General features: G+C 51.8%; 1 protein-coding gene across 1 annotated transcript in view; it reads right to left on the bottom strand.

Annotated features, from left to right (window-relative positions):
- Positions 1 to 23581, bottom strand: part of ncor2 (nuclear receptor corepressor 2) — a 345327-nt gene that overhangs the window by 170878 nt on the left and 150868 nt on the right. Inside the window, 3 exon segments of the mRNA XM_086011816.1 lie at positions 8203 to 8296; positions 12910 to 13082; positions 18945 to 19011. Of these exon segments, the coding sequence (XP_085867942.1) occupies positions 8203 to 8296; positions 12910 to 13082; positions 18945 to 19011 (334 nt within the window).

The following is a 23581-nucleotide window of genomic DNA, read 5'->3' as shown; positions in this document are numbered from 1 at the left end:
AGATTAGTTTGGGGATTGATACAGGGCCATGGGGAGAGAGCGGGGCAGTGAGATTAGTTTGCGGATTGATACAGGGCCATGGGGAGAGAGCGAGGCAGTGGGATTAGTTTGGGGATTGATACAGGGCCATGGGGAGAGAGCGAGGCAGTGGGATTAGTTTGGGATTGATACAGGGCTATGGGGAGAGAGCGGGGCAGTGGGATTAGTTTGGGATTGATACAGGGTTATGGGGAGAGAGCGGGGCAGTGGGATTAGTTTGGGATTGATACAGGGCTATGGGAGAGAGCGGGGCAGTGGGATTAGTTTGGGATTGATACAGGGTTATGGGGAGAGAGCGGGGCAGTGGGATTAGTTTGGGATTGATACAGGGCTATGGGAGAGAGCGGGGCAGTGGGATTAGTTTGGGATTGATACAGGGCTATGGGGAGAGCGGGGCAGTGGGATTTAGTTTGGCATTGATACAGGGCTATGGGGAGAGAGCGAGGCAGTGGGATTAGTTTGGGGATTGATGCAGGGCTATGGGGAGAGAGCGGGGCAGTGGGATTAGTTTGGGGATTGATACAGGGCTATGGGGAGTGAGCGGGGCAGTGGGATTAGTTTGGGATTGATACAGGGCTATGGGGAGAGAGCGGGGCAGTGGGATTAGTTTGGGGATTGATACAGGGCTATGGGGGGAGAACGAGGCAGTGGGATTAGTTTGGGGATTGATACAGGGCCATGGGGAGAGAGCGAGGCAGTGGGATTAGTTAGGGGATTGATACAGGGCCATGGGGAGAGAGCGAGGCAGTGGGATTAGCTTGGGGATTGATACAGGGCCATGGGGAGAGCGCGAGGCAGTGGGATTAGTTTGGGGATTGATACAGGGCCATGGGGAGAGAGCGAGGCAGTGGGATTAGTTTGGGGATTGATACAGGGCCATGGGGAGAGAGCGAGGCAGTGGGATTAGTTTGGGGATTGATACAGGGCCATGGGGAGAGAGCGAGGCAGGGGGATTAGTTTGGGGATTGATACAGGGCCATGGGGAGAGAGCGGGGCAGTGGGATTAGTTTGGGATTGATACAGGGCTATGGGAAAGAGAGCGGGGCAGTGTGATTAGTTTGGGATTGATACAGGGCTATGGGGAGAGAGCGGGGCAGTGGGATTAGTTTGGGATTGATACAGGGCTATGGGGAGAGAGCGAGGCAGTGGGATTACTTTGGGATTGATACAGGGCTATGGGGAGAGAGCGGGGCAGTGGGATTAGTTTGGGATTGATACAGGGTTATGGGGAGAGAGCGGGGCAGTGGGATTAGTTTGGGATTGATACAGGGCTATGGGGAGAGCGGGGCAGTGGGATTAGTTTGGGATTGATACAGGGCTATGGGGAGAGAGCGAGGCAGTGGGATTACTTTGGGATTGATACAGGGCTATGGGGAGAGAGCGGGGCAGTGGGATTAGTTTGGGATTGATACAGGGTTATGGGGAGAGAGCGGGGCAGTGGGATTAGTTTGGGATTGATACAGGGCTATGGGAGAGAGCTGGGCAGTGGGATTAGTTTGGGATTGATACAGGGCTATGGGGAGAGCGGGGCAGTGGGATTAGTTTGGGATTGATACAGGGCTATGGGGAGAGAGCGAGGCAGTGGGATTAGTTTGGGATTGATACAGGGCTATGGGGAGAGTGCGGGGCAGTGAGATTAGTTTGGGGATTGATACAGGGCTATGGGGAGAGAGTGGGGCAGTGGGATTAGTTTGGGATTGATACAGAGCTATGGGGAGAGAGCGGGGCAGTGGGATTAGTTTGGGGATTGATACAGGGCTATGGGGAGAGAGCGGGCAGTGGGATTAGTTTGGGGATTGATACAGGGCTATGGGGAGAGCGGGGCAGTGGGATTAGTTTGGGGATTGATACAGGGCTATGGGGAGTGAGCGGGGCAGTGGGATTAGTTTGGGATTGATACAGGGCTATGGGGAGAGCGGGGCAGTGGGATTAGTTTGGGATTGATACAGGGCTATGGGGAGAGAGCGAGGCAGTGGGATTAGTTTGGGGATTGATACAGGGCTATGGGGAGAGAGCGGGGCAGTGAGATTAGTTTGGGGATTGATACAGGGCTATGGGGAGAGAGTGGGGCAGTGGGATTAGTTTGGGATTGATACAGGGCTATGGGGAGAGAGCGGGGCAGTGGGATTAGTTTGGGGATTGATACAGGGCTATGGGGAGAGAGCGGGGCAGTGGGAGTAGTTTGGGGATTGACACAGGGCTATGGGGAGAGCGGGGCAGTGGGATTAGTTTGGGGATTGATACAGGGCTATGGGGAGTGAGCAGGGCAGTGGGATTAGTTTGGGATTGATACAGGGCTATGGGGAGAGCGGTGCAGTGTGATTAGTTTGGGATTGATACAGGGCTATGGGGAGAGAGCGAGGCAGTGGGATTAGTTTGGGGGTTGATACAGGGCTATGGGGAGAGAGCGAGGCAGTGGGATTAGTTTGGGATTGATAAAGGGCTATGGGGAGAGAGCGAGGCAGTGGGATTAGTTTGGGATTGATACAGGGCTGTGGGGAGAGCGGGGCAGTGGGATTAGTTTGGGGATTGATACAGGGCCATGGGGAGAGTGCGGGGCAGTGGGATTAGTTTGGGGATTGATACAGGGCTATGGGGAGAGAGCGAGGCAGTGGGATTAGTTTGGGATTGATACAGGGCTATGGGGAGAGTGCGGGGCAGTGAGATTAGCTTGGGGATTGATACAGGGCTATGGGGAGAGAGCGGGGCAGTGGGATTAGTTTGGGGATTGATACAGGGCTATGGGGAGAGAGCGAGGCAGTGGGATTAGTTTGGGATTGATACAGGGCTATGGGGAGAGTGCGGGGCAGTGAGATTAGCTTGGGGATTGATACAGGGCTATGGGGAGAGAGCGGGGCAGTGGGATTAGTTTGGGATTGATACAGGGCTATGGGGAGAGCGGGGCAGTGGGATTAGTTTGGGATTGATACAGGGCTATGGGGAGAGTGCGGGGCAGTGAGATTAGTTTGGGGATTGATACAGGGCTATGGGGAGAGTGCGGGGCAGTGAGATTAGTTTGGGGATTGATACAGGGCTATGGGGAGAGAGCGGGGCAGTGGGATTAGTTTGGGATTGATACAGGGCTATGGGGAGAGAGCGGGGCAGTGGGATTAGTTTGGGATTGATACAGGGCCATGGGGAGAGAGCGGGGCAGTGGGATTAGTTTGGGGATTGATACAGGGCTATGGGGAGAGCGGGGCAGTGGGATTAGTTTGGGGATTGATACAGGGCTATGGGGAGAGCGGGGCAGTGAGATTAGTTTGTGGATTGATACAGGGCTATGGGTAGAGAGCGGGGCAGTGGGATTAGTTTGGGATTGATACAGGGCCATGGGGAGAGAGCGGGGCAGTGGGATTAGTTTGGGGATTGATACAGGGCTATGGGGGGAGAGCGGGGCAGTGGGATTAGTTTGGGGATTGACACAGGGCCATGGGGAGAGAGCGGGGCAGTGGGATTAGTTTGGGGATTGATACAGGGCTATGGGGGGAGAGCGGGGCAGTGGGATTAGTTTGGGGATTGATACAGGGCCATGGGGAGAGAGCGAGGCAGTGGGATTAGTTTGGGGATTGATACAGGGCCATGGGGAGAGAGCGAGGCAGTGGGATTAGTTTGGGGATTGATACAGGGCCATGGGGAGAGAGCGAGGCAGTGGGATTAGTTTGGGATTGATACAGGGCTATGGGGAGAGAGCGGGGCAGTGGGATTAGTTTGGGATTGATACAGGGTTATGGGGAGAGAGCGGGGCAGTGGGATTAGTTTGGGATTGATACAGGGCTATGGGAGAGAGCGGGGCAGTGGGATTAGTTTGGGATTGATACAGGGCTATGGGAGAGAGCGGGGCAGTGGGATTAGTTTGGGATTGATACAGGGCTATGGGAGAGAGCGGGGCAGTGGGATTAGTTTGGGATTGATGCAGTTCTATGGGAGAGAGCGGGGCAGTGGGATTAGTTTGGGATTGATACAGGGTGATGGGGAGAGAGCGGGGCAGTGGGATTAGTTTGGGATTGATACAGGGCTATGGGAGAGAGCGGGGCAGTGGGATTAGTTTGGGATTGATACAGGGCTATGGGGAGAGCGGGGCAGTGGGATTAGTTTGGGATTGATACAGGGCTATGGGGAGAGAGCGAGGCAGTGGGATTAGTTTGGGGATTGATGCAGGGCTATGGGGAGAGAGCGGGGCAGTGGGATTAGTTTGGGGATTGATACAGGGCTATGGGGAGAGCGGGGCAGTGGGATTAGTTTGGGGATTGATACAGGGCTATGGGGAGTGAGCGGGGCAGTGGGATTAGTTTGGGATTGATACAGGGCTATGGGGAGAGAGCGGGGCAGTGGGATTAGTTTGGGGATTGATACAGGGCTATGGGGGGAGAGCGAGGCAGTGGGATTAGTTTGGGGATTGATACAGGGCTATGGGGAGTGAGCGGGGCAGTGGGATTAGTTTGGGATTGATACAGGGCTATGGGGAGAGAGCGGGGCAGTGGGATTAGTTTGGGGATTGATACAGGGCTATGGGGGGAGAGCGAGGCAGTGGGATTAGTTTGGGGATTGATACAGGGCCATGGGGAGAGAGCGAGGCAGTGGGATTAGTTTGGGGATTGATTCAGGGCTATGGGGAGAGAGCGAGGCAGTGGGATTAGTTTGGGGATTGATACAGGGCTATGGGGAGAGAGCGAGGCAGTGGGATTAGTTTGGGGATTGATACAGGGCCATGGGGAGAGAGCGAGGCAGTGGTATTAGTTTGGGGATTGATACAGGGCCATGGGGAGAGAGCGAGGCAGGGGGATTAGTTTGGGATTGATACAGGGTTATGGGGAAAGAGCGGGGCAGTGGGATTAGTTTGGGATTGATACAGGGCTATGGGGAGAGAGCGGGGCAGTGTGATTAGTTTGGGATTGATACAGGGCTATGGGGAGAGAGCGGGGCAGTGGGATTAGTTTGGGATTGATACAGGGCTATGGGGAGAGAGCGATGCAGTGGGATTACTTTGGGATTGATACAGGGCTATGGGGAGAGAGCGGGGCAGTGGGATTAGTTTGGGATTGATACAGGGTTATGGGGAGAGAGCGGGGCAGTGGGATTAGTTTGGGATTGATACAGGGCTATGGGAGAGAGCTGGGCAGTGGGATTAGTTTGGGATTGATACAGGGCTCTGGGGAGAGCGGGGCAGTGGGATTAGTTTGGGATTGATACAGGGCTATGGGGAGGGAGCGAGGCAGTGGGATTAGTTTGGGATTGATACAGGGCTATGGGGAGAGTGCGGGGCAGTGAGATTAGTTTGGGGATTGATACAGGGCTATGGGGAGAGAGTGGGGCAGTGGGATTAGTTTGGGATTGATACAGGGCTATGGGGAGAGAGCGGGGCAGTGGGATTAGTTTGGGGATTGATACAGGGCTATGGGGAGAGAGCGGGGCAGTGGGATTAGTTTGGGATTGATACAGGGCTATGGGGAGAGAGCGAGGCAGTGGGATTAGTTTGGGGATTGATAGAGGGCTATGGGGAGAGAGCGAGGCAGTGGGATTAGTTTGGGATTGATACAGGGCTATGGGGAGAGCGGGGCAGTGGGATTAGTTTGGGGATTGATACAGGGCCATGGGGAGAGTGCGGGGCAGTGGGATTAGTTTGGGGATTGGTACAGGGCTATGGGGAGAGAGCGGGGCAGTGGGATTAGTTTGGGATTGATACAGGGCTATGGGGAGAGTGCGGGGCAGTGAGATTAGTTTGGGGATTGATACAGGGCTATGGGGAGAGAGCGGGGCAGTGAGATTAGTTTGGGGATTGATACAGGGCTATGGGGAGAGAGTGGGGCAGTGGGATTAGTTTGGGATTGATACAGGGCTATGGGGAGAGAGCGGGGCAGTGGGATTAGTTTGGGGATTGATACAGGGCTATGGGGAGAGAGCGGGGCAGTGGGATTAGTTTGGGGATTGACACAGGGCTATGGGGAGAGAGCGGGGCAGTGGGATTAGTTTGGGGATTGATACAGGGCTATGGGGAGAGAGCGAGGCAGTGGGATTAGTTTGGGATTGATACAGGGCTATGGGGAGAGCGAGGCAGTGGGATTAGTTTGGGATTGATACAGGGCTATGGGGAGAGAGCGGGGCAGTGGGATTAGTTTGGGGATTGATACAGGGCTATGGGGAGAGAGCGGGGCAGTGGGATTAGTTTGGGATTGATACAGGGCTATGGGGAGAGGGCGGGGCAGTGGGATTAGTTTGGGATTGATACAGGGCTATGGGGAGAGAGCGGGGCAGTGGGATTCGTTTGGGATTGATACAGGGCCATGGGGAGAGAGCGGGGCAGTGGGATTAGTTTGGGGATTGATACAGGGCTATGGGGAGAGCGGGGCAGTGGGATTAGTTTGGGGATTGATACAGGGCTATGGGGAGAGCGGGGCAGTGAGATTAGTTTGGGGATTGATACAGGGCTATGGGGAGAGAGCGGGGCAGTGAGATTAGTTTGGGGATTGATACAGGGCTATGGGGAGAGTGCGGGGCAGTGAGATTAGTTTGGGGATTGATACAGGGCTATGGGGAGAGAGCGGGGCAGTGGGATTAGTTTGGGATTGATACAGGGCCATGGGGAGAGAGCGGGGCAGTGGGATTAGTTTGGGGATTGATACAGGGCTATGGGGGGAGAGCGGGGCAGTGGGATTAGTTTGGGGATTGATACAGGGCCATGGGGAGAGAGCGGGGCAGTGGGATTAGTTTGGGGATTGATACAGGGCTATGGGGGGGAGAGCGGGGCAGTGGGATTAGTTTGGGGATTGATACAGGGCTATGGGGAGAGCGGGGCAGTGGGATTAGTTTGGGGATTGATACAGGGCTATGGGGAGAGAGCGGGGCAGTGGGATTAGTTTGGGGATTGATACAGGGCTATGGGGGGAGAGCGGGGCAGTGGGATTAGTTTGGGGATTGATACAGGGCTATGGGGAGAGCGGGGCAGTGGGATTAGTTTGGGGATTGATACAGGGCTATGGGGAGAGAGCGGGGCAGTGGGATTAGTTTGGGGATTGATACAGGGCTATGGGGAGAGAGCGGGGCAGTGGGATTAGTTTGGGGATTGATACAGGGCTATGGGGGGAGAGCGGGGCAGTGGGATTAGTTTGGGGATTGATACAGGGCTATGGGGAGAGCGGGGCAGTGGGATTAGTTTGGGGATTGATACAGGGCTATGGGGAGAGAGCGGGGCAGTGGGATTAGTTTGGGATTGATACAGGGCTATGGGGAGAGCGGGGCAGTGGGATTAGTTTGGGATTGATACAGGGCTATGAGGAGAGCGGGGCAATGGGATTAGTTTGGGATTGCTCTAGTAAAGAGCCGGCACAGACACAATGAGCTGAATGGCCTCCTTGTGTGCTGTAAAGTTTTTCGGTTGTAAATCATGAATGTATATTTTGCCTTTCAGTACTCAGTTATGAACCTACCGGCATCGCGCTCAGATGAATCAATGCTGAACAGAGAACGGGAGGACAAACCTGAACCAAGCGGGACCGGGGTGGGGGCGGAGCTTTCCCGAGAGACGTGACAATTTGTACCCAAGATTTGCAGTTTTATCTGTGGAATTCCGAGACGGATATCAGTGTGTCAGAGCGCTGAGTACTGGGAGATTAGCAGCAAAGATTATTTTTGGAATGGATACTCAATGAGCCCACAGACCCCTCAAAGCCATTTCCCCGTATTCCCCGAGAATCTGCCGACAGCCAATGAGCCGCTCGTGTTGATTCAGTGGTTATTGGTTTCAGTAAATTTCCTTCCTCGTTTCCCCATCTCCAATATTTTTAACTAATAAATGAAAATGAAAGAAACATTTTTTCAGTCCCCGATGATTTGTCTCCAGGTTTCTCGTGGCAGTGTCCCGGAGATTAATCTTTAATTCCTGGAGTGTTGGCAATGCTCCCCTCACCCTATGAGGAGTGTTGTCACCTACAGTCTCCCCAAAGCAGCATTGCTGAGATCAGTAGGTGGCGGTGGAGTTGTTACTGGAGCTCGCTGTCTCTCACCGTGTGTGGTGCAGCGTATCGAGCTCCTAATAGCACTCACGCTCCGGCCCTTGCCGGTCCACCTGTGACAACAGTGACACATGGTGACAAAAGCTTGTGACACAGCACAGGTGAAAGGTCGTGATACCTGCAAAGTGAATGGTGCCTCACAGTAAAATCTCACCTCTTGTTCCGAAAGCCCATCGATAATCTCTGACATTTCATGTTCACTCCGAGCCACAGTTGCTGAGAGGGTGCAGCCCCTCTGTCCCACCCTGCTGAGAAAGCACATCGAGACAATCAAATCTCACACAGGGCTGCCTCCACCGCTATCTGCAGGGGTAACTCCCATTGAGGCTGATGCACAGCCATGCGCTCCTAAACTTCTTCACTGCTGCGGGCTACCTTGTTTCAAATGGGTAAAAGTCCAAAGTGATTTATGTCAAGATAAGTGGGGGACTGTCGTCAGACAGCAAAATTTATTCTCCGCGAGGGTGTGTACACCGGGAATGTTCACCACGGGGGTGTGCACACCGGGACTGTTCACCGCGGGGGGGTGCACACCGGGAATGTTCACCGCGGGGGGGTGCACACCGGGAATGTTCACCGCGGGGGTGTGCACACCAGGAATGTTCACCGCGGGGGGGTGTACACCGGGAATGTTCACCGCGGGGATGTGTACACCGGGAATGTTCACCGCGGGGGGGTGTACACCGGGAATGTTCACCGCGGGGGGGTGTACACCGGGAATGTTCACCGCGGGGGGGTGTACACCGGGAATGTTCACCGCGGGGGGGGGTGTACAACGGGAATGTTCACCGCCGAGGGATGTACACCGGGAATGTTCACCACGGGGGTGTGCACACCGGGAATGTTCACCACGGGGGGGGGTGTACACCGGGAATGTTCACCACGGGGGTGTGCACACCGGGAATGTTCACCGCGGGGGTGTGCACACCGGGAATGTTCACCGCGGGGGGGGTGCACACCGGGAATGTTCACCGCGGGGGTGTGCACACCGGGAATGTTCACCGCGGGGGGGTGTACACCGGGAATGTTCACCGCGGGGGGGTGTACACCGGGAATGTTCACCGCGGGGGGGTGTACACCGGGAATGTTCACCGCGGGGGGGGGGGGTGTACACCGGGAATGTTCACCGCGGGGGGGTGTACACCGGGAATGTTCACCGCGGGGGGGTGTACACCGGGAATGTTCACCGCGGGGGGGTGTACACCGGGAATGTTCACCGCGGGGGGGTGTACACCGGGAATGTTCACCGCGGGGGTGTGCACACCGGGAATGTTCACCGCGGGGGGGTGTACACCGGGAATGATCACCACGGGGCTGTGCACACCGGGAATGTTCACCGCGGGCGTGTGTACACCAGGAATGTTCACCACGGGGGGGTGTACACCGGGAATGTTCACCGCGGGGGATGTGCACACTGGGAATGTTCACCGCGGGGGATGTGCACACCGGGAATGTTCACCGCGGGGGATGTGTACACCGGGAATGTTCACCGCGGGGGATGTGTACACTGGGAATGTTCACCGCGGGGGATGTGCACACTGGGAATGTTCACCGCGGGGGATGTGTACACCGGGAATGTTCACCGCGGGATTTGTGTGCACTGGGAATGTTCACCGTGGGGATGTGTACACTGGGAATGTTCACTGCGGGGATGTGTACACCGGGAATGTTCACCGCGGGGGATGTGTACACCGGGAATGTTCACCGCGGGCGTGTGTACACCAGGAATGTTCACCACGGGGGTGTGTACACTGGGAATGTTCACCGCGGGGGATGTGTACACCGGGAATGTTCACCGCGGGGGATGTGCACACTGGGAATGTTCACCGCGGGGGATGTGTACACCGGGAATGTTCACCGCGGGATTTGTGTGCACTGGGAATGTTCACCGTGGGGATGTGTACACTGGGAATGTTCACCGTGGGGATGTGTACACTGGGAATGTTCACTGCGGGGATGTGTACACCGGGAATGTTCACCGTGGGGATGTGTACACTGGGAATGTTCACTGCGGGGATGTGTACACCGGGAATGTTCACCGCGGGGGATGTGTACACCGGGAATGTTCACCGCGGGATTTGTGTGCACTGGGAATGTTCACCGTGGGGATGTGTACGCCAGGAATGTTCACCGTGGGAGTGTGTACGCCAGGAATGTTCACCGTGGGAGTGTGTACAATGTAGTCAACAGCTTCACTCATAGCTCTACAGATTCGCTGCTGCTGCCCGAAAAGATTCAGCAGGTCAAACAGAGCCTGATCCAATGACAGTGGAACTAACAGGAAAATGATTTTTTTTTTTAAACTCGCATTTCTACAGAGCCTTTCATGACCTCAGGACATCCTAACGCGCTTTACAGCCAATGAAGTACTTTTGAAGTGTAGTCACTGTTGTAATGTAGGAAACGCAGCAGCCAATTTGAGCACAGCAAGCTCCCACAAACAGCAGTGAGATAATGACCAGATAATTTGTTTTAGTGATGTTGATTTAGGGATAAATATTGGCCCCAGGACATTGGGGGGAACTCCCCTGCTCTTCTTTGAAATAGTGCTATGGGATCTTTTACATATACCTGAGGGAGCAGACGGGGCCTTGGCTTAACGTCACATCTGAAAGACGGCACCTCCGACAGTGCGGCGCTCCCTCAGTACTGCCCCTCCGACAGTGCGGCGCTCCCTCAGTACTGCCTCTCCGACAGTGCAGCGCTACCTCAGTACTGCCCCTCCGACAGTGCGGCGTTCCCTCAGTACTGCCCCTCCGACATTGCAGCACTCCCTCAGTACTGCCCCTCCGACAGTGCAGCGCTACCTCAGTACCGCCCCTCCGACAGTGCGGCGTTCCCTCAGTACTGCCCCTCCGACATTGCAGCACTCCCTCAGTACTGCCCCTCCGACAGTGCAGCGCTACCTCAGTACCGCCCCTCCGACAGTGCGGCGCTCCCACAGTACTGCCCCTCCGACAGTGCAGCTCTCCCTCAGTACTGCCCCTCCGACAGTGCGGCGCTCCCGCAGTACTGCCCCTCCGACAGTGCAGCTCTCCCTCAGTACCGCCCCTCCGACAGTGCGGCGCTCCCGCAGTACTGCCCCTCCGACAGTGCGGCGCTCCCTCAGTACTGCCCCTCCGACAGTGCGGCACTCCCTCAGTACTGCCCCTCCGACAGTGCGGCACTCCCTCAGTACTGCCCCTCCGACAGTGCAGCGCTCCCTCAGTACTGCCCCTCCGACAGTGCGGCGCTACCTCAGTACCGCCCCTCCGACAGTGCGGCGCTCCCTCAGTACTGCCCCTCCGACAGTGCAGCTCTCCCTCAGTACTGCCTCTCCGACAGTGCAGCGCTCCCTCAGTACTGCCCCTCCGACATTGCAGCACTCCCTCAGTACTGCCCCTCCGACAGTGCAGCGCTCCCTCAGTACCGCCCCTCCAACAGTGCAGCGCTCCCTCAGTACTGCCCCTCCAACAGTGCGGCTCTCCCTCAGTACTGCCCCTCCAACAGTGCGGCTCTCCCTCAGTACTGCCCCTCCCACAGTGCGGCGCTCCCTCAGTACCGCCCCTCCGACAGTGCGGCGCTCCCTCAGTACTACCCCTCCGACAGTGCGGCGCTCCCTCAGTACCGCCCCTCCGACAGTGCGGCGCTCCCTCAGTACTGCCCCTCCGACAGTGCGGCTCTCCCTCAGTACTGCCCCTCCGACAGTGCGGTGCTCCCTCAGTACTGCCCCTCCGACAGTGCGGTGCTCCCTCAGTACTGCCCCTCCGACATTGCAGCACTCCCTCAGTACTGCCCCTCCGACAGTGCAGCGCTCCCTCAGTACCGCCCCTCCAACAGTGCAGCGCTCCCTCAGTACTGCCCCTCCGACAGTGCGGCGCTCCCTCAGTACTGCACTGAGAGTGTCAGCCTGGATAATGTGCTCAAGTCTCTGAAATGGGACTTGAACCCACAACCTTCTGACTCCGAGGCAAGAGGGCGACCCACTGAGTTACGGTTGATTAATAGCCCAGGGTCGTTTATTACATTTAATTGCTCTGTAAACAAGCAAGTTGTCGCAATGTTTTTGGATGTTGCAATGTTGTCATGGTGAAGGCAAAGTCTGTCAAACAACACTGACATCATCAAGATAACCTGTCACATTGGAATGCGTTAGTATATCGAACCATGGAAACTCACCCAACATTAACCTTCTTTTGAAGTATAACAAACTCCATATAAACATGATCCTGAACCTAACACAACATCCCAAGGCACCAAACCCATCCCCATTATCCAAACACATCCCAAGGCACCAAGTTACACACCATTCGCTACTTGTACAGGAAATATTTAAGATCATAGTATAACGATTGCAAAATCCTGGTGCAGGTGTCGACATGTCTGGACACTGCCATGTTTAATGCTGCATAACTGCAATCAACCTCCTGCTAAAATTATAATCCAATCATTCAGAGATTAGACTACACGAGTGTAGTTTTTGAGATGTTTGGTTCTGAATGAATAAAATACATTGATTTATAAAACCCTCCTAACGGGTTCTGCACTTGGCACCTTAGCAAGCAGGCATCCTCGATGACCGTTAAAATCCTAACTGTTACTCCGAGTTCTGGTGTTCACATTGCACAGCACCTTATGCGAAGAGCCAGTCCTGCTGTGCAATAGAAAAGCTGAAAATACCAGTACAGAGCTCTAGGGAATCGATAAATCTTTGAAGTGAAGATTTGTTTTCTTATTGGCGGTGAATTATTCATCGACGACCCTGCAGTTAATTCACTTCCTTCCAAGTTTATAGTTTGCGGCGGGAGCACAAATGGCAACTTGCACAAGTTTCCGTTTTAAACCGTGAATACCAAAGGTTTAATCTTTGCATTCTTTGTACCTTTGCATGCGTTCCTGCAGCTCTCGCTGTTTGCGAATCTCTGGAAACTGCCGCTCGTAGTACTCCCGCACCTTGCTCTCCTTGGCTCGGCGTCGCGGGTTGTTCTCAATCCGCTCGATCTTCTTTTCCCATGCTTCCATCAGTTGGTCGTAGCGCTGGCAGAATTTCTGTTCCTATAGAAAGATGAAAGGACGGGATAAGACAATCCTCTCGCTCACCTCAGCTCAAAAACACTGGTCAACAGGTGATTCTGACATTGATAATTCTCTAAAGGAAGTGAATTGTTTGGGACAGTAAGCCATCGTTAAAAGCCTCTTTCCATCAACACTCCTCACCCAGCCACTGTCTGAAGGAAGGTGAGGCTTTCCGTCTGCCAATGCTACAGGGTGTCCAGCCAGAGATCCGTTCTCACATCTTGTCCAAACCCTTCCGTCTCCACCAGGGCAGAGCGCTGCCGCTTCCAGCCAATCAGACGCGGCCATGACCAGGAGTCATGGAAATGACTTGTTTTGGCAAAGTTCATTCACCAAAACAAATTTCAAAGAATGAACTGAAACAGATTTCCTTAGTTTCTTGTTAAGTTCACAAAGCTTACGACACTTTAAGCAGTTCAAAGATTAACTGGACATAACCAATTTTGGCAAGTTAATTATAATCGCAGAGCTCCCGAGAACCGTCAACTATTTCTGCTGCACTGAACTAGACCAAGTGGCCTTGGGCCACTGAAAACCACACAGTCAGTCCCACACTCTGAATTCTGCAGTCTCGGGTTTTACAGAGTCCACTCATTGCACAGACCAACACTGGTGAGCACTGTGTTCTGCACAATGACTCCACAAACATTCACTCTGGTTCACGTCTGCTTTAAGGAAATACCAGCAGTGAAACAGATAGCCATTTATATAGTTCATAAAAACAAACTGGGATCTTCACTAAACATCTCTGTAATGACTGCTCCACTCTTAAATGAGGTGCAATGTGATCACTTGTGCAGCCAAATCAATGCTCCCTCTGTGTCTGTGGTGCCATCACTAATATTATGGTCTGTGCAGCCTCAATCTTTTGCCACTTGATGTCGTCATCAGACCTTGTTGATAATCTTATTATAAAAGCAAGGTAGACATCTGCTGGTGGTGAAGGGACACACAGAGGAATGTTTCCACACACAGCGTTATTAGAACAGGGATTGATTTACCACAAGGGGCTGTTGAAGCAGAGACTGGAGCATCAGCGAGAAGGAAACTGAATAAGGTTTCAACAAAAACAACAACTTGTATTTATATAGCGCCTTCAACGTAGTAAAACGTCCCAAGGCGCTGCACACGAGTATTATAAGATAAAAATTTGACACCGAGCCACATAAGAAATGAGGACAGGTGACCAAAAGCTTGGTCAAAGAGGTCGGTTTAAAGGAGCGTCTTAAAGGAGGAAAGAGAGGTGGAGAGAAAAGGAAAGAAAGAATGTAAAAGGATACGGGAAAGAGCAGGGATATGGGATGAGTAAACAGCAGCAGTTGAAGATCTAGCACTGGGACAAACACGATGGGCCAAATGGACTCAATCTGTGCTGTCATTTCTATATAAGTTGCTTAGATCTCTTTGTATCGATGCTGGCATCACAACTCATGACCGTTAATAAATTAATGATCTTTTCTCGATGTCAAGGCAAATTGGATGATGTGATGAAATCTTTCTGCACAGTCTGTGTTCCCGTGGGTAGCCAATCTCTCGGTCCTGATTCTTCTCATCTTGTTTTCTGGCCCACATTGAATAGAACAACAGGAACTGCTTTACCTCCGTGAGTCTAGTAGATGGGGCAGTAATGTCCACGTGAGTTCGCAAGCCTAGTCATTATGGTTCTGGGTTAGCAGCACCATTGCACAGGTCACAAGTGCAGATCCCACAATGGCAAGTGGGGAATTCAACAAATTGGTCATTTGCTGGCACCAGAAAAAATGACCATGGAAGGTGCTGGATTGTCGTAAAAGCCCACTAATGGCCTTCAGATAAAATAGATAAGGGAGAACCAGTGGATGTGGTGTATTTGGACTTTCAGAAGGCTTTTGATAAGGTCCCGCATAAGAGATTAGTGTGTAAAGTTAAGGCACATGGGATTGGGAAGCAAGGTATTGACTTGGATAGAGAACTGGTTGGCAGACAGGAAGCAAAGAGTTGGAATAAACGGGTCGTTTTCCGAGTGGCAGGCAGTGACTAGTGGGGTACCGCAGGGATCGGTCCTAGGACCCCAGCTATTCACAATATATATTAATGATCTAGACAAAGGAACTAGATGTAATATCTCCAAATTTGCAGATGACATAAAGCTGGGTGGGCGTGTGTGCTGTGAGGAGGATGCCGAGAAACTCCAGGATGATTTGGACAGGTTGGGTGATTGGGCAGAAGCACGGCAGATGCAATATAACGGGGATAACTGTGAGGTTATCCACTTTGGTGGCAAAAACAGGAAGGCAGATTATTATCTGAATGGCAATAGATTGGGAGAAGGGGAAGTGCAACGAGACCTGGGCGTCCTTGTGCACCAGTCACTGAAGGCAAGCATGCAGGTGCAGCAGGCGGTTAAGAAGGCAAATGGTATTTTGGCCTTCGTAGCGAGAGGGTTTGAGTACAGGAACAAGGATGTCTTGCTGCAGTTGCACAGGGCCTTGGTGAGACCACGCCTTGAGTATTGTGTGCAGTTTTGGTCGCCTTATCTGAGGAAGGATGTTCTTGCCATGGAGGGAGTGCAGCGAAGATTCACCAGGCTGATACCTGGGATGGCAGGAATGACATATGAGGAGAGATTGGGACGATTGGGCTTGTACTCGCTGGAGTTTAGAAGAATGAGAGGGGATCTCATTGAAACTTATAAAATTCTGACAGGACTGGACAGACTAGATGCAGGAAGGATGTTCCCGATGGTTGGGGAGTCCAGAACCAGGGGTCACAGTCTAAGGATAAGGGGTAGGCCAAACACAACACATCCACTGGTTCTCCCTTATCTATTTTACCAGTTACATCCTCAAAAAATTCCAGTAGATTAGTCATGCACGATTTACCTTTTGTAAATCCATGTTGACTTTGTCCGATCCTGTCACTGTTTCCCAAGTGCTCTGCTAGTACATCTTTTATAATGGACTCTAGCATTTTCCCCACTACCGATGTCAGGCTTACCGGTCTATAATTCCCCATTTTCTCTCTACCACCTTTTTGAACAGTGGGGTAACATTAGCTACCCTCCAATCCATGGGAACTGTTCCAGAGTCTATAGAATTTTGGAAGATGACTAGCAATGCATCTACTATTTCTAGGGCCACTTCCTTAAGTACCCTAGGATGTAGATTATCAGGCCCTGGGGATTTATCGGCCTTCAATCCCATCAATTTCCCTAACACCATTTCCCTACAAATACTGATTTCATTCAGTTCCTCCCTCTCATTAGACCCTATGTTCCCCGACATCTCTGGGAGGTTATTTGTGTCCTCCTTTGTGAAGACAGAACCAAAATATGTATTTAATTGGTCTGCCATTTCTTTGTTCCCCATTATAAATTCCCCTGATTCTGACTGCAAGGGACCTACGATTGACTTCACCAATCTTTTTCTCTTCACCTATCTATAGAAGCTTTTACAGTCAGTTTTTATGCTCCCTGAAAGCTTACTCTCATAATCTACTTTCCCCCTCTTAATTAATCCCTTTGTCCTCCTTTGCTGAATCCTAAACTGCTCCCAATCCTCAGGTTTACTGCTTTTTCTGGCCAATTTATATGTGCTCTCCTTGGCTCTTATGCTATCCCTAATTTCCCTTGTTAGCCACGGTTGAGTCACCTTTTTTGTTTTATTTTTATGCCAAACAGGGTTGAATAAATTCTGTAGTTCATCCATGCGATCTTTGAATGTTTGCCATTGCCTATCCACCGTCAACCTTTTGAGTAACTTTCCCCAATCAATCCTACCCAACTCGCGCCTCATAACATCGTAGTTTCCTTTATTTAAATTCAGGACCTTAGTCTCTGAGTCAACTACTTCACTCTCCATCTTAATGAAGAATTCTATCATATTATGATCGCTCCGCCCCAAGGGGCCTCGCACAACAAGATTGCTAATTAATCCTTTCTCATTACATAATACCCAGTCTAAGATGGCCTGATCTCTAGTTGGTTCCTCGACATATTGGTCCAGGAAACCATCCCGTATACATTCCAGGAATTCCTCCTCCACAGTATTGTTATTAATTTGGTTAGCCCAATCTATATGTAGATTAAAGTCACCCATGATAACTGCTGTGCCCTTATTGCACACGTCTCTAATTTCCCGTTTCATGCCATCCCCAACCTCCGCATTACTGTTTGGGGGTCTGTATACAGCCCCCACTAACGTTTTCTGCCCCTTGGTATTTCTCAGTTCTACCCATACAGTATCCACATCATCAGAGCTAGTATCCTTCCTTACTATTGTGTTAATCCCCGCTTTAACCAGCAATGCTACCCCACCTCCTTTTCCTTTTTGCCTGTCTTTCCTGAATATTGAATACCCCTGGATATTGAGTTCCCAGCCTTGGTCACCCTGGAGCCATGTTTCCGTAATCCCAATCATATCATATCCGTTTACCTCTATTTGCACAGCTAATTCATCCACCTTATTACGAATGCTCCTCACATTAAGACACAAAGCCTTCAGGCTTGTTTTTTTAACACTCTTAGACTGTGCTACCTCCGGGACCAGGTGAGAAGCCACGTCGCCCATCACCCTCCTCAACGGAAGCAGTGTCCTGACCATAAGCACAGTGACTCCGAACTCCCACCCCACCCGACCGTGACCTCAACTCACCCGACCGTGACCTCAACTCACCCTTCCATGACCTGAACTCACCCGGCCGTGACCTAAGAACATAAGAAATAGGAGCAGGAGTCGGCCATTTGGCCCCTCGAGCCTGCCCCGCCATTCAATAAGATCATGGCTGATCTGATCTTGGCCTCAACTCCACTTCCCTGCCCGCTCCCCATAACCCTTGACCCCACTGTAGCTCAAATGTCTGTCAATCTCCGCCTTGGAATATATTCACTGACTCCGCCTCCACAGCTCTCTGGGGTAGAGAATTCCAAAGATTCGCGACCCTCTGAGAGAAGAAATTCCTCCTCATCTCCGTCTTAAATGGGCGACCCCTTATTCTGAAACTATGCCCCCCTAGTTCTAGATACCCCCACCAGGGGAAACATCCTCTCAGCATCTACCCTGTCCAATCCCCTCAGAATCTTATATGTTTCAATAAGATCACCTCGCATTCTTCTAAACTCCAATGAGTATAGGCCCAACCTGCTCAACCTTTCGTCATGCGTCAACCCCTTCATCTCCGGAATCAACCTAGTGAACCTTCTGTGAACTGCCTCCAATGCAAGGATATCCTTCCTTCACCCCGCCCCACCTGACACTGAACCCCGCCCCACCCGACACTGACCCCCGCCCCTGACCCCCGCCCCAACCGACACTGACCCCCGCCCCTGACCCCCGCCCCAACCGACACTGACCCCTGTCCCACCCGACACTGACCCAAGGCGCACAACCTCATTGTCATGAATCTTATCATGACTCATGAAGTAACACTGGGCAGCCAGCTGGTGGTGCCGTTCAAGGAGTATAAATACTCGGGCGTGGGCCCAGCTTGCCCAGCATGTTTCTGTAACCAGGAACTAGTGATGTAAACTAGAATCTCATGGTTGTGAAACAGTTGATTAAAGCCTTGTTTTATACTCAACCAAGTGCTCAGTAGTCTTTTTACATCACTCATTACATGCTTCTATTGGGTACTGGGAAAGGGCAGGGGAGGGGGACTAATTGGATCCCTCTTTCAGAGAGCCGGCACAGGCGTGATGGGCCGAATGGCTTCCTTCTGTGCTGTTTCAGTCTATCATTCTATGACTCTCTCTAACCAGCTGTACTGAAATTAGCTTCTAGATGGCTTTAGAGAAAGAAGAGAAATAATGGAGGTGCTGATAAAAGATAAATAAAAATGACAAGATGACCTGAAAAGCTGACTTACCCATTGCTTCCGAGCATGATTCCTTCGTTTGAAATACAAAACCAACTTCTTCCTCATTACTTGGTTTCTGAAAGATCACAAGACAAAAATTTCAGGTTCTGATAACAGACAAGTGCAAAACTGAAGACCGTTCATTAAAACACTCACCCGTACTCGCAGTGTGACTGACCCGTACTCGCAGTGTGACTGACCCGTACTCGCAGTGTGACTGACCCGTACTCGCAGTGTGACTGACCCGTGCTCGCAGTGTGACTGACCCGTACTCAGTGTGACTCACCCGTACTCGCAGTGTGACTGACCCGTACTCAGTGTGACTGACCCGTACTCGCAGTGTGACTGACCCGTACTCAGTGTGACTGACCCGTACTCAGTGTGACTGACCCGTACTCGCAGTGTGACTGACCCGTACTCACAGTGTGACTGACCTGCACTCACAGTGTGACTGACCCGTACTCAGTGTGACTGACCCGTACTCAGTGTGACTGACCCGTACTCAGTGTGACTGACCCGTACTCGCAGTGTGACTGACCCGTACTCGCAATGTGACTGACCCGTACTCGCAGTGTGACTGACCCGTACTCAGTGTGACAGACCCGTACTCGCAGTGTGACTGACCCGTACTCAGTGTGACTGACCCGTACACGCAGTGTGACAGACCCGTACTCGCAGTGTGACAGACCCGTACTCGCAGTGTGACAGACCCGTACTCGCAGTGTGACAGACCCGTACTCGCAGTGTGACTGACCCATACTCGCAGTGTGACTGGCCCGAGACCAGTCGGAGCACGGAGCAGGGAGGTGAGGAGCCCGGTATAAAAACCGGCGACCAGCGAGGCCTGAGACCAGTCGGAGCACGGAGCAGGGAGGTGAGGAGCCCGGTATAAAAACCGGCGACCAGCGAGGCCCGAGACCAGTCGGAGCACGGAGCAGGGAGGTGAGGAGCCCGGTATAAAAACCGGCGACCAGCGAGGCTTACCAACTCAGCAGCGGGGAGAGAGGTAAAAAGTAATCAGAGTGTGACGTCACCAGGGAGCAGGTAAGTGATTGGTTGGTGAGTATTTCTCTTTTTTAAACTTTAACTCTGTGGTTTATAGTTACTAGGGTCTTTTCTGGTATAGCAGGGACTGTTGGTAGACTATACAAGCGCCTTAGAGATATCTTTAATTGGTGACAGTAAATTAATTTAAATTAATTAAAGGGAAGGTCATGCCAGGAGAGCCCAGCCCCGTGATATGCTCCTCTTGCTCTATGTGGGAATTCAGGGACACTGCCGGTGCCCCTGATGACCACGTGTGCCAGAGATGCATCCATCTGCAGCTACTAGCAGACCGCATTGAGGCACTGGAGCTGCGGGTGGATGGGTTGTTGAGCATTCACGATGCTGAGAGGGTCGTGGATAACACGTTTAGTGAGTTGGTCACACCGCAGGGTAGGGCTGCACAGGAAGAAAGGAAATGGGTGACCACCAGGCGGAGCAATAGAAGCAGGCAGGTAGTGCAGGAGACCCCTGTGACCATTCCCCTCTCAAACAGGTATACCGCTTTGGATACTGTTGAGGGGGATGACTCACCAGGGGAAGGCAGCAGCAGCCAACTTCCTGGCACTGGGGGTGCTCCTGCTGCCCAGGAAGGGAGGAAAAAGAGTGGGAGAGCAATAGTGGTAGGGGATTCTATAGTAAGGGGAACAGATAGGCGTTTCTGTGGCCGTAGACGTGAATCCAGGATGGTTTGTTGCCTCCCTGATGCCAGGGTCAAGGATGTCACTGAGCGGCTGCAGGGCATTCTGGAGGGGGAGGGTGAACAGCTAGAGGTCGTGGTCCACATTGGTACCAACGACATAGCTAAAAAGAGGGATGAGGTCCTGCAGCAAGAATTTAAGGAGCTAGGTGAAAGATTAAAGAGCAGGACCTCAAAGGTTGTAATCTCTGGATTACTCCCGGTGCCACGTGCTAGTGAGTATAGGAATAGGAAGATAGAACAGATGAATGCGTGGCTAAAGGGATGGTGCAGGAGGGAGGGCTTTAGTTTCCTAGATCACTGGGTCTGCTTCTGGGAAAGGTGGGACTTGTACAAGTCGGACGGTTTACACCTGAACCAGAGGGGGACCAATATCCTTGCGGGGAGGTTTGCTAGCACTGGGGGGGGGGGGTTTAAACTAACTTGGCAGGGGGATGGGATACAGAGTGGAACTATAGTAGGGGGTGATTTACAGCCAAATACGGAGGAATAAACAAGTCAGCTGGGAAGGCAGAGCAAATATGTGAAGGCAAAAGGGAATATGGCAAGGCTGGAAGGCATTTATTTTAATGCAAGGAGTCTTGCAAATAAGGTGGATGAACTGAAGTTGTTGCTGAACACATGGGAGTACGATATTGTTGCTATCACGGAGACATGGTTGAGGGAGGGTCAGGACTGGCAGCTCAATATTCCGGGGTATAGAATCTTCAGGCGAGACAGAGGGGGGTGTAAAAGGGGAGGTGGTGTTGCAATATTAATTAAGGAATCAATTACTGCTGTAAGGAGGGATGATATATTAGCGGGTTCCTCTAATGAGGCCATATGGGTAGAACTTAAAAACAAAAAGGGGGCAAGCACTTTGCTGGGAGTGTACTATAGGCCCCCAAACAGTCAGGGGGAGATAGAGGAACAGATATGTAGGCAAATCTCAGAGAAGTGCGAAAATAATAGGGTAATAATAGTGGGGGATTTCAACTTCCCCAATATTAATTGGGATAGTCAGAGTGTGAAAGGCTTAGAGGGTGCAGAATTCTTAAAGTGCATCCAGGAGAGCTTTTTGAGCCAACATGTAGAAAGTCCTACAAGAGAGGGGGCGGTACTGGACCTAATTCTAGGGAATGTAGCCGGGCAAGTGGTGGAAGTGTCAGTAGGAGAGCATTTTGGCGACAGTGACCATAATTCGGTGAGATTTAAGGTGGTCATGGAAAAAGACAAAGACGGCCCGGGAATAAGGGTTCTAAATTGGGGAAAGGCCGATTATAATATGATAAGGCAGGATCTGGCCAAAGTGGACTGGGAGCAGCTACTTATAGGAAAATCCACATCAATGCAGTGGGAGACTTTCAGAAGGGAAATAGAGAGAGTACAACGCCAACATGTTCCTGTAAAGGTCAAGGGTGGGACCAACAAGCAAAGGGAACCTTGGATGACAAGGGATATACAAAAATGCATTAGGAAAAAAAGGGGGGCTTTTGGCAGTTACAAGAGGAGGTACTAGCGGTTTTAGCAGGCCAAAAAGTGGATAAATCCCCAGGCCCGGACGAGATGTATCCCAGGCTGTTGTGTGAGGCAAAGGAGGAGATTGCAGCGGCTCTGACACAAATTTTCAGAACCTCTCTGGCCACAGGGGATGTACCAGAGGACTGGAGAACAGCTAACGTAGTACCATTATTCAAGAAGGGTAGCAGGGATAAACCAGGGAATTACAGGCCAGTGAGCCTAACATCTGTGGTAGGGAAATTATTGGAAAAAATTCTGAGGGACAAAATTAGTCTCCACTTGGAGAGGCAAGGATTAATCGGGGATAGTCAGCATGGCTTTGTCAAGGGTAAATCATGTCTGACCAATCTGATTGAATTTTTCGAGGGGGTGACTAGGTGTGTGGATGAGGGAAATGCTGTGGATGTGGTTTACATGGATTTCAGTAAAGCTTTTGACAAAGTCCCGCATAGGAGACTGGTCAAGAAGGTAAGAGCCCATGGGATCCAGGGTGCCTTGGCGCGTTGGATCCTAAACTGGCTGAGTGGCAGGAGGCAGAGGGTGATGGTCGAAGGTTGCTTTTGTGACTGGAAGCCTGTGGCCAGTGGGGTACCTCAGGGATCGGTGCTGGGACCCTTGCTGTTTGTGATCTACATAAATGATTTGGATGAGAATGTAAAAGGTATGATCAGTAAGTTCGCAGATGACACGAAAATTGGTGGGGTGGTAAATTGCGAGGAGGAAAGCCTCAGGCTACAGGACGATATAAACGGGTTGGTCAGATGGGCGGAAAAGTGGCAAATGGAATTTAACCCTGAAAAGTGCGAGGTGATGCATTTTGGACGGACAAATAAGGCAAGGGAATACACAATGAGTGGTAGGACCCTAGGAAGTACAGAGGGTCAGAGGGACCTTGGTGTACATGTACATAGATCCCTGAAGGCAGCGGAACAGGTAGATAAGGTGGTTAAAAAGGCATATGGGATACTTGCCTTCATTAGCCGAGGCATAGAATATAAGAGAAGGGAGGTTATGATGGAGCTGTACAAAACGCTGGTGAGGCCACAGCTGGAGTACTGTGTGCAGTTCTGGTCGCCTCACTATAGGATGTGATTGCTTTGGAGAGGGTGCAGAGAAGATTCACCAGGATGTTACCTGGGATGGAGCGCCTCAGCTATGAAGAAAAACTAAACAGGCTGGGGTTGTTTTCCTTGGAGCAAAGAAGGCTGAGGGGGGACCTGATTGAGGTGTACAAAATGATGAGGGGCATAGATAGGGTAGATAAAGAGGAACTTTTCCCCTTAATAGGGGGGTCAATAACAAGGGGGCATAGATTCAAGGTAAGGGGCAGGAGGTTTGGAGGGGATTTGAGGAGGAACTTTTTCACCCAGAGGGTGGTTGGAATCTGGAACTCACTGCCTGA

The sequence above is a fragment of the Somniosus microcephalus genome, chromosome 19 (assembly GCF_052327205.1).
Source record: "Somniosus microcephalus isolate GS21.2 chromosome 19, FLI_Smic_1.0, whole genome shotgun sequence".
NCBI lineage: Eukaryota > Metazoa > Chordata > Chondrichthyes > Squaliformes > Somniosidae > Somniosus > Somniosus microcephalus.
This window is presented reverse-complemented; position numbering and strand designations above follow the sequence as displayed.